Genomic DNA, 15,373 nt, shown 5'->3' on the forward strand with positions numbered 1-15,373 from the left:
CAGGGGCTCCAGTGCGTCATCGAGCCCCCGTTTTAGCCCCGCCCAAAAAATCCGGAACACAGCAATGGTGAAAAACTGTTTAACGGTCTAACTCCACAATTCAGTACTTCACAGTTCACAGTCTTTGTAATATGTTTTATCAATACATTTCTAACATTTAAAATGTGTTTAGAATTTTTTTTTAGAATTGCCTTTACAGGGACTTTAAGCTGTGCTTTAAAAAAAACTTACAGACTCACGGCATCCCAGACACAAATATTTTAACGATTTATAAAAGATGAATCACTTTCTTGGCCATCTGGGATTTCGGTATGGAGATGATTTTTAGGTAGTATTACATCACGTTGTGAGTGTATATTAGCCCCGTTCATCGTTTTCTTTTGGCATCTGATTGAATCATCAAAGTTTGGACCCGCAAGCGGTGACATGTGATGTCAGACTTAACGAACAGATTAAGGAGGTTATGAGCATTTGATAAGTTAGCCTGTGCTCAACCTTCTGCTTGTTGGGAGTGGCTGAAATGTTAAAGCCCTTACTGGTACAGCACTGTATGTTCTACTGGAGGACATTCAGTAAACTGACAGATGTCATAGGCCTTAAAAATGACCACACAAAGGCATCTTAATAGGATAGGATAACATGTTACACAGACTGGAATTTAGATGAGGCTTGATATCTTAATTCCTACCTCTTATAAAGCTGTGAAGACAGCCTTTTTGCAGGTTTCAGACACAGCCAGTGATTTAAACCGGCTAAAAAAATAATAATCAGCCTCTAATTTTTATGTGAATCTAAATAATCTGAATAGCTGTGAGTTTAAATGAATCAGAATTAAACTCTGTATACAAACTTAGTAAACATGGTTTATGGTACATAAAGCATGGTACATGGTACATAAAAATTCTCTGAACAATCAGCATCAGCAACACTGCATCTGAAATCACATACTGTCTGTGTACTAGATTTGAGAAATAACTTACCATTAAAAGACATGTTCCTTAAAATATGGATGTGTAGTATGAATGGAACCTACCAGCAGCAGTTGCGCTGCCATTCACGACTCCTCTCCCATGGCCTCATGGGATAGTAGAGTGTCCAGTGGATTCGCAGTTCAGATTCTTCCTTACCTTACCATCCATACTGTTGAACATGTTGTTCATTTCACATACATAATAGGGAAGTAGCATATTGAAATGAGAGGACATCCTCCGTTAGACAACACCAGACTCCGGAATGGATGTGGAAACAAGACAAGATGAAAACTACAAAACAGAAACTTCAGAATAACAGTCCCGGGGGCATTCCTGTGACATTAACCCCAAATTGACTGAACTAATTGGAACTAATTGGAACCAATAACCACAAGTAAGCAATATTTTAATCGCAGAGTTAAGCATTAGAGTTAATGTGTGTCCATTGTTAACACAGAAAGACATCCTGCACCATCCTGAATCCCAGGAGTCACCATAGAAAGCTGTCTAATTGTCTATCCGGGAAACCAAGTCGGCGGTCGGCTGTCAGGCAATGTTTGGCCATTTTTGAGCGTTGATCGGCTTAGTTTTTTTCAGTGTGTTCCGCACCATTGGCTCTAGTCAGATGCCGTTGTTGTTTTTTGGGCCGATTCAGCATGTTGAATTGGCATCAGGCAGTCTGTGAGAGAGAGAACTCTGATTGGCTGTTCATCTTAGCGAACAAGTATAAAACAAGAATAAAAGTGAAAGTGATGAAGTGAGAAAAGAAGTCAAGACAGTACAGACAGAAAGCGGTTTTAATTTTATGTCAACTTACCTTTGCATTCAAATGCACAAATATTTTCATAATAACATGAGCTAACTGGAATGAAAAAAAAAAAAAGTTCAAAATGGTAAGCAAGCGCTGCTTTGTTTACATTTTGTAAACCTAGTTTCGGTTTTCCTTGTAGAATTACAAAAATAGACTACTGATACCTGCTGATATAGACAGATATTTACTTATACGCAGGCGCAGAACGCACATGCTAGTTGACAGTCGCCTTTAGTCCTTTTGGTGTGTTCAAGCGCAGCTTTTTGGCCGAGTCACAGCCGACGAGAGACGACAACATAGTCAGCTTTCCTCGCCGCTAGTTCTTTGACGTCGGCTTGGTGTGTCCCGGGCTTTAACTTGCCTGGCAAATGTAGAGTTGGCTTGATTGCTTCAGAGTTGCTCATTTAAATTTCAATGACAGGCTGGGTGGGTGATATGTGTTTAATCTGAAAGCTAATCTGAGAGAAATAATCTGGGTCATATACTGGAGACACATAATTTTATTTTCTTTGGAAGGAAAGCATAGGTTTACATGATGATATCCCAGTCTTGTACAGGACTTGTGCACTGTAAATAACATTTTTAGTTGACTTTACTTAATGTCCAACAATTTGTTAAATTTAAAGGTACAATATGTAAGAATTTTGCATTAAAATATCCCATAATCTCAAGGCCAGTGTTATATATTTTGTTAAATTGATTACTTACAATATCCCAAATGTTTCCAACTTTTTTTAAATCGTGAGAAAATTGCGATTTTAACCAAGGAAACAGGGCGTTAGAGCAGGGGAGAGCTGGGAGTCGCCAGTCAATTGCGTCATATCCGCGTTACCCTCGGTTTCCGCTCGTACTGCGTGGAGTCCTGGACAAATGCGGAAGTTGTAGTTGTAGCGTCTATCAAGCAACAAACATTAGCTTGTTTCTTGCAGTCGTTATGGAACACAATTATTCTTTACCGATTGCAGCTGGTTCTGTCGACAAAGCATGCTTAATTTTATATTTTCCAATGTAGCATTCGGTAATAGTTGTGTTTATGTAAGGGAAGTATTATTGCTTTAGGTTTGTGTTTAGTTTATTGACATTGTTTATCACGTCTGGTGTTTATGGCCATGTAAATAAATATAGCATGTGTTATACATAAAGATTAATCAGTATTTTGGCAAATGATGTGGGTATGTTCGAATGTACTTTTACAACAATTGTTTAGGACACGTAAAACCGCGTTATCACAACAATGAATTCGACATACAGTAACATATATGATAACCAATCATCTTGCGGTTAATTCATTTTAATGAAATAAAAGTGTGATGAGGTACAAGAGTCAGGAAGGAAGAAGACAGGGGTCGGCGTGACTGGGATTCATACTTTATTAAAATAAAGCAAAAAAACAAAAGTCGCAAACAACGCGCATTCACCGTGGCAACCGCGACGGCAACAGCTCGGATCCACCGGTTTTCTTTCTCTGCGTCCAATTTTCTCTCCAGTCTCTCTCTCGTTCCAGCACGCGGCTTAAAAGCGGTCTCTCCACGCGGATCACAGCAATAAGACACAGGTGTTCGTCATTTGCACTTGACCTACTTGCTCGTCTCTTCTCTCTCCCATTACAGACCGTGCTGAACCACGCCCTCCTCGCCACAAAAAGCATGTCATTATAAAAAAAGAACTTAACCTCATCCATGAACATGATTTTTCAATTCCCGTCTGACTGATTTACATCCACGGTGGAGTTTAAAACGACAGTTCCCATCATTCCACGCTCCTTCACATCGTCATCAAGCTACGCCGTTGTTGTTGTTTGGAATGTAGCGCCCTCTAGCGGCAAAAAATTCTTGCATATTGTAGCTTTAATTGTAAAAATCTAGTAATCTTGGCCAAATTGTTTAAACAGAATCTTATCAGATTTCTGTTGTGTTACACGATTGAAGACAGGCAGATGAAGAAAGTTCAAACACGATATTTAATTATCCCGCTAATTATCCGCGGTCAAGGGTGGTGGTGGGCTGAGCTCTGGGTCTGGCTGTGTTCTGGACCAGGAAAAGATGCTCTCCAGATGCTCACCTGATGATGGCCTCCCTCCAGTCATGTCCTGTGGTGTCTGGGAGGTCTACGGGATGGTGATAGTTCACCCCAATCCAGAATAACGACTTCAGGGTCTCATTGTCATAGGGGCAGGTGATGGTGATACGGCAAAACCTCTCCAAATACTCCAGAAAATTTGGGCAAACTTTGCTGCATATTCCATTTTTAAGGTCCAGTCTTCTGTTACAAGGCTGTAGTGAAGACATGAACATGAACATGAACATGAAGCACAAAATAAACACACAGAGTAGCTGCAATCGCATGTAACATAAATGAAGAATGGACCCTGAACTGAGGAAAAGGAGGAACGCAAGTACACACCCAAACAAGGCTAATTAATTAAACACAGCTGAACCAAACAAACTTATAATGACGGTGACCATGGAAACAAAGAAGGAGCAGGAAAATGAAAAAAGGAAGACAGAAAACTAGTGAATACAAACTAAAAGTCCATGAATACTAAAACAAACTGAACATAACTGTGACAGGCTGTGGGATTCGTTTATAAGACAAAAGAGTTCTGAAATTGGACTTGATCACAAAATCCAATCCTGGATTTGATCTTTTTAGTAAGATTTAACGAGTTTGTTTGCCCATAAAATCTTTAAGATATTAGGTTAAACTTATTTGGCTTGCTGTCCACTGAAGAGGGGCTCGATGAAGCAGCTTCAACTCGAGCTTTGATATACCCCCCCAGTGGCTAAAAGTAGGATATGATAATTGAAGGGCAAGGTACCTGAGATGAAGGTGGAGTTTGGGGAGGTGGAGGGATACTGGAACAGCTGATGCAAGAGAGAGGTAAGCGGCTGCTTATATACTCAGGCTGTTGATTGAAAGATTAGATGGGCTCACTCCTCCCTAACTTGCGTTTAGGAACTTCATTAAGATGCATTTGATAAAAAGACAAAATAAAACAGGATGATCCTCATCAACAATGTATAAACATTTCCATTTAACATATCAGCTCAATAAACAGACTAATCATTGATCATCATCAAGTCATTTTCCCTGTATATTAATGACAATCATCAGAGATTAACCACTTAAAGGTTGTTTTTAACAACTGCATCCCTTGCCTCACGTCCAGTCATTCCTTCTTTCTGATAGAACACTGGAAGTTAGGCTGGGTTTTCAACAGGCTCAGGTACATCATAACTGTTATCACAGAGAGGGACATTGTGCATGGTAGTGATGTTGTCGAGGACAATACAGGAAAGTATTATGTTGCATGCTTTTCCTGGTTTCACTTGCAAGTTTCAGAGCACCTCTTTAGAACTCCATTAAAATGCCCAATTGCACATCTTATTTTGCAATGAGCAGTGTTGGATCATGTCCGCTTAGCTATGTTTTCTGCAAAGTAGAAGTGGATAGATACTGTCTCCTATGCCGTTCGGTCAGAATAATATCATGCTATAGAGCACTCTCCTTCAAGATACGTGCATCATGGACAGACCCAGGCCACTTCACGATGCAGAGTGTGATGATGAAGTCAGCGTCACCCACAAGTTGGATGTTGATGCTGTGCCTTCCCTACCGGTTGACATACTCCCACTCCCTCTCATGAGGTGCTAGTATATGCACGAGTGCAGTCGATAACCCCAATAGTATTGAGCATGTTTTCAAAAAAAAAAAAAAAAAAACCTTAGTATCCTCTCCGGGTCATTCCTACAGTTTGGTGGATTTTGGACTGAGCCGGTTTGTAGGGGGTGGGGGAGCCTTTAAAATTCAACTTTTTTAATCTTGTCAGAGGGAGAAAATGTCTGTCATGAAAACACATTGGTCAAGCTCAGGCTAGTATAACCTAATCATTTTGACCAAATATTTCACATTCACATTCTCTGTCCACCCTGTTACATGACATTTTTACTATGCGATTTGAAACCGGATGGACCTTTTAAGCTTGTGAAGCCCATTATTAGCTAGGACAGAGCAAGCTATATTTTACAGAGCTATATAAAAACAAAAACAAGAACAAAAAAACATTTTCATGTCCAGTATAAATTGACACAACAAGGTGGACTTATGTTTTACGCTGTTGTTATGTTCTGTTTTATTTTAACAGATAAATCTTCAAAAAATTAGGAGAAAAGAGAGAAAAGTTTATGACTGATTCTTACTTTGTTCTTAGAGTTGCTTTCCCTCCAAGGAAATTATGTCACTTCTGCCAAGTCATGTGATTAAGGGATACGGGCATACGCTTAAGATTTTAAAGGGCAAATGGAACCAAACAGGGTGGACTAAAGTTGAATGATTTTACATGTAAAGTGACAAATGTATTTTATGTTAAAGAGAATAAGTTAATACTCATATCTGTGTGTGTATATATATATATATATATATATATATATATATATATATATATATATATATATATATATGTATATATATATATATATATATATATATATATATATATATATATATACGTATATATATATATATATATATATATATATATATATATATATATATATATATATATGCAGCCTTTATTTCAATGGAAAGTTGAGAAAACATGATTGAGGACATGGCAATTTCTTAGGTACTAATCATTATGGATTTGTGTTAATTGGGTACATCTATACATGAAAAAACTATGTCGCATGAAAGTTGCAGTTTTGTTTCATGGGGATGCAAAATCCTGTAGGAATGACCCTCCTACAAATGGCATTGACTAAGGGCAATATTTGCCATGTCAGTGCCTCTCTCTAAAAAAGGCTGAATATATGGCTATGTGGCTAAACATTAGCTGATGTGCTTTGGCTTCTGTTTAATTAAAACAATCATGCTCAAGGCCTATAATATCCCATGTTCTCTACACCAAAGAGGTGGAACCATGACTCAAAACAACCTAATTTCACTGTAGCAGAAACTCGCACACTATAGTGGAGGGTGTAAGATGCCATTATGCTTCAATAGAATATTAACTCTAAGGGTGGTGAGGTGACAAACAAAAGAAAATTTGAAATCACCCAAAATGTGAAAGCAATAGAGTCTGGACAGAAGAGGACGGTGGAGCAAGTGAAATTAAGATTTAATTTAGGGCAACAAATGACCATGCTGAAGTAAAAAACACCCACAACAAGCCCTTTAGAGAGGTGATTGATTACACGGATATGGTTCTTGACATTATTGTTGGTGAAAACTCACAATCTCTGCATGGGATACAAGGTGTTGTTAGGGATGGTGAGCCCAAGACTGGAAAAGTGAGTCAGTTCCTCCTGATGCAGAGCAAACATTTATTCTGGATCTCAGCCATGTTTTTGAGCAAGAAGGTGGATACTCAATGGTATCAATAGTTTTTGCAACAGGAGCTCAGAAAAGAGGCTTGAAGTGTTCGTTGCAAAGCAAGGATGATGATGCCTATAAGCCACTTCTTAAATGAGAAACTGAAAGAGTGGAAGTACAGATTTGTCAGGCAGATGAACAAAACGCTCATAGCAAACCAAAGCTACACGAAATCTGATTTTAAGCTGGTCTCTCCACAAATGAAGAACTCTGAATATTCTTTATTTTGTTAACAATTGGACATGATTTAAAATGTGTTCAAAGTATGCACATTGTACTTGTGAGTAATGTATATTTGTTTGCTTTATTTATTTGTTGAGGGTCTAACTGTTTAAAAAAAGAATAGGCCCTACCACTAATAACCTTGCCTAACCTAACAGAAATATATGATAATAAATACAAATAAGACTATAGGTCAACAAACTTTTTTTTTTTTTTTACAGTTTTAATATTGTAAACAATATAATTAAGTGTTATATTGTAAACAGTTTTAAACTCTGTGAAAAAAACTTTGTAGCTACTGAGATGTAGATTTTGCGACAACATGCTCCCGCATATTAATCTAGGTTATTATAAAAAAAAAAAGAAAAAAAGAAAAGTTTATTATGCATTACTGCCATCAAACCTTACATACGTTTTAACAAAGGCTGATTGTAGCCTATTAAGTGCGACAAGATCGTAATTATTATGATATTATTATTATTATTATTATGATACTATCATTTGAAAAACTGTCGAGAGAATGCTTTCATTGGTAATGTGTCAGGTCCTCTTGAGGGTTTATTTTGGGCGGTCTCTCGGCGCTGACTTATCTCACCAACAGGGGCTTCTGTGTTAACTGAGGCTGAATAAACACAGATGAACTGTCGAGCACATTCACAAAAATGTCCTGGCAATGTCTGCCTGACTTCACGGGACTCTTCGACACCACAGGAGAAGCACGTCACCTCAAAAATACACTGACATGGAGTTTTAAACAAGCGAAGCAGACATGCTCGTCCTAGAAGACTTGACTGCAGCTGACAGAGCGCTGGTTTGACACTTACAGCGTGCTTTGTGTATCACCTCTCAACAACATTTGTCTTCCTTTCATTTTTTTTTTATTGGACTTTTAGTCAGGGTGGACATCCGATATGAAGAATCCACATCTAAACGGTCATTGCAAGATCCTAAACACGGTATCAGGAGACAAGAAATTTAAACGGAAATCACGAGATCCAATTAAGCGTGTCAGTGAAGATCATTTGCCTTACTTCAAACTGTATAAGAACTCGCATCTAATGCCAGAGACACTGGGAGACGCTTGTCCAAAAGAGACGCACGCTTCGGAAATCGACGCGGCGATTGTCGGAAACGAAATTTTAAATACTGCCATAGATATGAGGATTAACACCGTGATTTCTGGAGAGATACCTGACTCGAAGCTAAGATCCATCTCCGAGAAGACTGTCAGTAGCAAAATTGCTCAAACAAACTCGCATGTTTCGGCTTTGAGCGGTTCACAGGTTTTTCCCTTGGAGCGTGTTGTGTTTTCTCCGCGCTCAGCCTCGCAGGCGCCTGACGCCAGCGGCAGAAGCGAGCGCGCGGAGTCTCCTAGGAGACGCGCTGGAGAGCCGTCGGGCGTCGTCACGGAGATCAAAGCCATTCAGCAGACGCGAAGACTACTGGCGAACGCGCGCGAGAGGACGCGCGTGCACACCATCAGTGCAGCCTTTGAGGCGCTCAGAAAGCAGGTAAAATCCCACAGGCAGCATTTCTTGTCAGAACTGCCACATAATACATAAGTCTCTGCTTTTACGGAGACTACTGTAGCTAGAAGTGTAGAGGTCAATAATATCCCACGTTTGCGAATAAAAACAATTAAAAGGAATGCAAATGTGTTTAGCTGTAAAGAAACTTTATTTCACAAGACTATTTTTCAACAAAAGAAAAAAAAAATTGTCCTATTGCCCCTAGTAAACAGTAATTTTCATTTTTGCAGTTTTGATGTTACATAGCGTAATTGTGAATTATCCTATCAGCACAAACCAAAGTCTAAACTATGAAAAAACTAAGAGTCATATCATCAATGAATATACAGTTTTTTCAAGTTTAACTACTTGAGAAGATAGCCATGATCAAACAAATAACAGTTTAAACATTAAAAGTGGTGAAATATTGCAGCAAACATCTAATTTGTTCTTGTGAATAAGACTATTGATGAATTACTAATGGATTAAGTAGACTTTTTTTGGCCGTGTGTCCTTAAAAGTTATTGTAATTATTGATTTTTATATTCACGGCCTGCTTTTTTTTCACTTGACGACACTTTAATCTACTTTTACAGGTACCCTGCTACTCTTATGGGCAGAAGCTTTCCAAGCTGGCTATATTAAGAATAGCTTGCAACTACATACTGTCCCTCGCTCAGCTTGCCGACCTGGACTATTCGCCAGACCACCGCAACGTGAGCTTCAGAGAGTGTGTGGAGCAGTGCACTAGAACTCTGCAGGCCGAGGGTCGCTCCAAGAAAAGGAAGGTAAATAGTCAGTAGGGAAGAAGTTTTCCAGTGTCTCATGAAGGGCTACTCTATAGGGCTCTTACATGATAAAACCAGGTGACAAACCTCATTTCCCACCTTTGATTTGCTCTTTAACATCATATAGCGGCAACATTTGTATTATATTTTTTTGGAAAAGAAAACAAACCCATGCCTTTAAGAAAGGCATGCTGCTCTCATGTGAACCATGACATTTGCCCAGCAAACTGTGAATAATTATAGACTGCTTAACAGAAGGCTTCAGAACTGCATTCTGTATTCTTAGACATATTATCAAAATAAAGATAATAGTAAACAAGGGAGAACATGTGTATGTGTATACATACCAATTAGAGAGAATTCCCCCCTCGCTTAATAATGATCCCATTAAATTAAATTATCATCAACTTTTGTCAGAGGCAGGACTGGGTGTTCCGCCAGCTTTTTCCTCCACTACGCTGAGAAAGCATCCCGGGCGAATAAATGGAGTGATTGATGTGTTTTTGCAGGGAGTTTTATGACACAGTCATCTATGTAGTCCCGATTTCCTGCAGCGTTATCCTATATCGACTCTGTAATGATGGTCGTTGTGCTCCTGGTTTGTGCACAGTTAACCATATATTTTACACGATCCTCTCGTAAGGAAAGAATGCAACTTTTTTATGACATTCATAACTAACAAATGAGCAGCTGTGAGAAATCGAATCAGTGGTGATGCTAATCGTTATAGGTTGCGCTTAATTTAGGCATGAAGGGTCTTCAGAAGCCCAACAGATTATGTGTGAAGGAAAGCAACCCTCCATCCCTATGTGAGCTAATACGTTCCTTCAGCAAAGCACACTGAAAAGGAAGCTGGTTGAGTGCGCCTCCCCCTCCCCCCGTCAGAGCCAGACACCAGATGTTCGCAACACTAGTTGGGAAGTCCTGCTGGCGCCACTCAGGGCAGAGGGCAGAGGGAAGGCACGCGAGCTGGAGCCCAGAGAACTCGCTCACTACAGGAATTGGCACATTCCCCAGCGCGGTCTTGGCTGACTCCCCAGTTCTCCCTTGGCCATCTGTTCCAAAAAAACACTTTGAAATAAAAAAGCACCGATCATCACTCTCTTAGGATACGGCTCCAAAGAGCAGCTGTTACAGAGGCGAGGGGGAAACAGGAGGAGGGTTTGGAGGAGGGGCACCGTCCAAGAAAGAAATCCCTTTGTCAAGTAGAGCCAGTGAGTCTGAGGGGAAAAATGTTTTGGCAAAGCACAGCGATGAAAAGTGAACATGGAAATGTGCATGAGTGTTGCAATTCTGCAACATTTTTCAAAAAGTACATTTAAAAACAATTATATCTAGTCAGAATATTGTCCTCTCTTTCTATTTTTGACAACTAACTTTCTGTATTTTTTTTTGTTTTTGTTCACAGGAATAAAATGAAGAATGTCTTCTGTGAATTTGGAGAAAGAAGGAACTCAATCCATTTACATGAAGACACTTTCCCCATGTGGAAAAACAAACATGTAATGTAATGAAAGTGTAAAGGTTTACACTGCACTATTGACTTTATACAGCTAACAGTGTCAAAAACACAATCTAGGTTCTAAATATGCGATTCTATAACTTTTGCACAGCACAAACATTTTTCAAAAAGATGACGTGAAATCAGTTTCATCTTCCATTGTTTGAGCAGTTAGATTTTTTTATTTTTGTTAGTTTGTTTTGCAGTGTTCTTAAACAGTTGAACAAATACACTTAAAATAAAGGTTGTGTATATATATATATATATATATATATATATATATATATATTATTTTTCGTAGTGGAAAGTTTAAATAATCTAAACAACCCTTTTCCACTATAAAGAATCTTTTGTGGAATGGAAAGGTTCCATGGATGTTAAAGGTTCTTCATGGAACCATCAGTGCCAATAAAGAACCTTTATTTTTAAGATCATAGTTACAAGTTCCAGTGCATATTTTGTTGAAAATGTCCTGCCATGTGCTAGATCAAGAAAGCACACATTTTCTTTTTCTTTTAATCCCATTTAATTATTTTTCATTTTATCAATTACATTATAAACACTGATATAAATGAAAATGGCACAGAATTATTTGAACACTCATCTCCTGTCCTCCACTTGATTTGTATTAACATTAACATTCTTGTAAACAGGAGCATATACTTTATAAAATGTTCTGAACTGTGGCTTTATCAGCAAGTTGCTTATGTTAGAATGTATTTCATAAATTCATTTACTGTTAAAATACTCAACTATGTTGTACAAGAATTAATCTTCATTACTGAAGAAGTTCTTCTTTGGAGGCAGCAATAAGCAATTGTTGGTGACCCGCCAAAAACATCAAACAAAACACCAAGAGGAATCAGATCTGAACATAGTGACCTGACCTGTGTAGGATTCCTATATCAGACGGTTACAAACTCTTAATTTCTGCATCATCAAAACTTAATGAATGTTTTAGTTATGCCAAAGTCAGTATTATGTGTTTATATATATATCATGCCAGAAACACATTAATCACTGCAATAATGATCCAATCATAGACCCTTAAGTATTTACTTTTACTTATTTAAATTCAGAAGGTTACCTTTTTTTTGACCAGCCAGTGTATATAATGTATTTAATTGTACGTATTTGCTATGAACTAAAGTTTTACACTTTCTGTTCCACCAATGAGAAAATAAAATAGTATTAAAAAATGGTTGTTGATTGATTAGTGTTTGATCAATGTGTTTATAAGTATTTTAACTACTAACACTTTGTTAACCAAGCATATTTTAATATTGTAGACAGCCCAAGGTCATCTTTTTGGACAGGTCACATAATTGATTTCAGTCATGAAACACTTACAGGTCAGCATAGTCTTGCCCGAGTCATTTGCTGCTCACTGCAGTGTGTTATGAGTTTTCTCTCTGGCACCTTCTTCCCCAGCACCACCTGTCTAGATCTGCTTCAGGGGGAACGTACGCATGTGTTTTTTTCATCAGTCACAGCAACATGTATGTGCATATTAGCAGCTCAGCAACTGCATAAGCAAATCTAGTCTGTCAAGACCAAACCTGCTAGTCACTTTTATTATAAGTTTCTTGTTCGCTTAAAAGTTTTATTGACTTTTAAATTGATCTTTTAGTGGAAATGAAATATCAGAAATGACTGTTAAAATGATTGGAAATAACATGGGGAAGCAGGGCCAGAATATTACTGATGTTAATAATAATAATAATTCATTACATTTATATAGCGCTTTTTCTGAGACCTGAAAGCGCTTTACATAGAAGGGGGGTATCTCCTCAACCACCACCAATGTGCAGCATCCACCTGGATGATGCGACGGCAGCCATATTGCGCCAGAACGCCCACCACACACCAGCTTACTGGTGGAGAGGAGACAGTGATGAAGCCAATCAGTATATGAGGATGATTAGGAGGCCATGATGGACAGAGGCCAAGGGGCAAATTTGGCCAGGATGCCGGGGTTACACCCCTACTCTTTCGAAAGACATCCTGGGATTTTTAATGACCACAGAGAGTCAGGACCTCGATTTTACGTCTCATCCGAAGGACGGTAGTTGGACATGGGGGACATGTTGGACAAGGACATGTTGTCTCATGTACAAGGAAAAATGAGAGGTAAAATATAGAGCCACTTTTATTTCAAGGCGTCTATAATCACATCAGCTGAAACTGCGAAAAAAAGAGAGAAAGACACGATTTTAAGCAGCAGGTTTAAAAAAAGTGTTTTCATACGTTTCAGTTTTTTCAGAATTTAAGCAACTTTGTTGTATGCTTTCCCTATTCAGAGTTCATGTAAATAGATACTTTCTTTCCTCTCTCAATGCTTCTGTCCACCATGTCAAAATTTCACATTGTTCGAAAATGTCACTTCTTTCAATCAACTGACAACATTAAGAGACCGTAGTATAGGTCTTCTCAGACGAGCATAGATCTAAATGTTGCTGAAACTGTGAAGATTTCCATCAGTGACTTTTATAAGATTACAGAACAATTTGACGATGTCTTTTCCCCCCTCAAAGTCTCATGCTTTGCAGATTTGCCTCTCTAAATATCCAAGTACAATTATACCATAATTATAACAATCATTAAATGATTTACATTGCAACTTACAGTTTAAAAATAATTTGTAATAATTTTACATGTAATAAAGTACATGTTTACATTATAAATGTCTTTCATAGTAAGACCAACACGTTAAAGGTGCCTTGTGTAAAAATAAATAAATTCATACTCCACATTCCATACCAGATGGGGGCAATATACCTCCAGAAAGTGAGTTGGTCTACTCTAGAGTATGAATATCTTCAAGCTACTCCCCTTCACCTTTACCAGTGAATATGTTCATATTCGTTTTCTTCATATTACATTTTTATTGTTAGTTTGAATTACATTAATTTGACAGACAGCATTCGCTGATGTTGACCAAGCTAGCGCCAACGTAACCAGAGCTTCCAACTATCACGCATTAACCGTGAGACACGCAAACACTTTTCTCATGCTCTCACCCCACACATCAATTTTCTCACGCACAGAAAAATCGCGAAGCAAAGAGGACACGGATACCGACAGACAAGACAGAGCAGGTTAGTTATGATATAAAAAAAATCTCAGCTCTCAGATTCTGTCAATTTTATCACGCAATTCAAACAATAAATACCGTTTTGGCGCTTGTAAATGTTACACGACAGATCCCTAGCGCACGTAAACCGAACATCTCTAGCTGCTACTAGCTAATAATAGTAAAAAAACACGAACACTGAAAGATACAGTAACGTTAGGCTACAACTTACCAAAATGTATTCCTCATACATAATATCGACCAATCAGTGTTTTTTATCAGCGTGAAGAGGTCAATAACACAGCTGGAGAACAATTATGTCAGATTTACCTCAGGAAAGCCATTTAATATAACTTACATAATATAGGTCACGTAGTTGGCAAGAAAAAAAGAGCAATAGAGATTGTGCTATGTGTACTATATTACAATACTGTATTTATGAACGTTATATACGTTTATCGAACAGCCTTCGATACATTTCTATGTTATAACTTCCCGAAAATCTACACAAACATATAAAACAAACTTCTAACGAAATACTAACAGCATCTTACTTACCAATCCAAAAGAAATGTTGCAAGTTCGGAGTCAAACCTCATTTTTTTCATGTCCATTAGTTGTCTCCAGCGATGGAAAGCAGTGCCAATGTTTACTCTGGTTCTGTTCCTTTTTTATCAGATTTTATTTGAATGTAGTAGTGGGGCTGTAGGCTACTTTCTACACGATTAACATCAGGTTCAAGTACGCCCACAAGCCGTGCGAGTTATTCGTGTATTGCATGGCTGGTGGTTATGTTGCCCGCATACCGCCTCCCATGGCCGAAACTGGTATTACGACACCTGTCGGGCCGTGGCTAGTAATGCTAATGCTAATTTAGGTTGATATCTCTGCAGCACTATAACTTGACATTTTTTTAATGACATCATCGCCCTTATTTCTTCTCATTCTTTTGATGCGTGAAGCTCATTTTTTGGATATTTTTACCTCAATTTTTACATATGGCACCTTTAACACAATCACATATACTTGTTTTACTTCATACTGTTACTACAGAGTTTCTAAAAAGTGAGACATTTCCAAATCTGTCTCCAGCATTTGGTGAGAGCTGCATTATGAGACGTCCATCCTC

The 15,373-nt window shown here is 38.3% G+C and overlaps 1 protein-coding gene across 1 annotated transcript; it reads left to right on the forward strand.

The window, feature by feature from the left end:
* The first annotated feature begins 7,937 nt into the window (after positions 1-7,937).
* Positions 7,938-12,372, forward strand: atoh8 (atonal bHLH transcription factor 8). The gene is made up of 3 exons (XM_084430810.1): positions 7,938-8,885; positions 9,479-9,670; positions 11,079-12,372. Exons 1-3 carry the CDS (start codon positions 8,286-8,288, stop codon positions 11,082-11,084), a joined length of 798 nt encoding a protein of 265 aa, XP_084286936.1. The 5' UTR covers positions 7,938-8,285; the 3' UTR covers positions 11,085-12,372.
* Positions 12,373-15,373: the final 3,001 nt, after the last annotated feature.

The sequence above is a fragment of the Rutilus rutilus genome (genome assembly GCF_951802725.1).
Source record: "Rutilus rutilus genome assembly, chromosome: 14".
NCBI lineage: Eukaryota > Metazoa > Chordata > Actinopteri > Cypriniformes > Leuciscidae > Rutilus > Rutilus rutilus.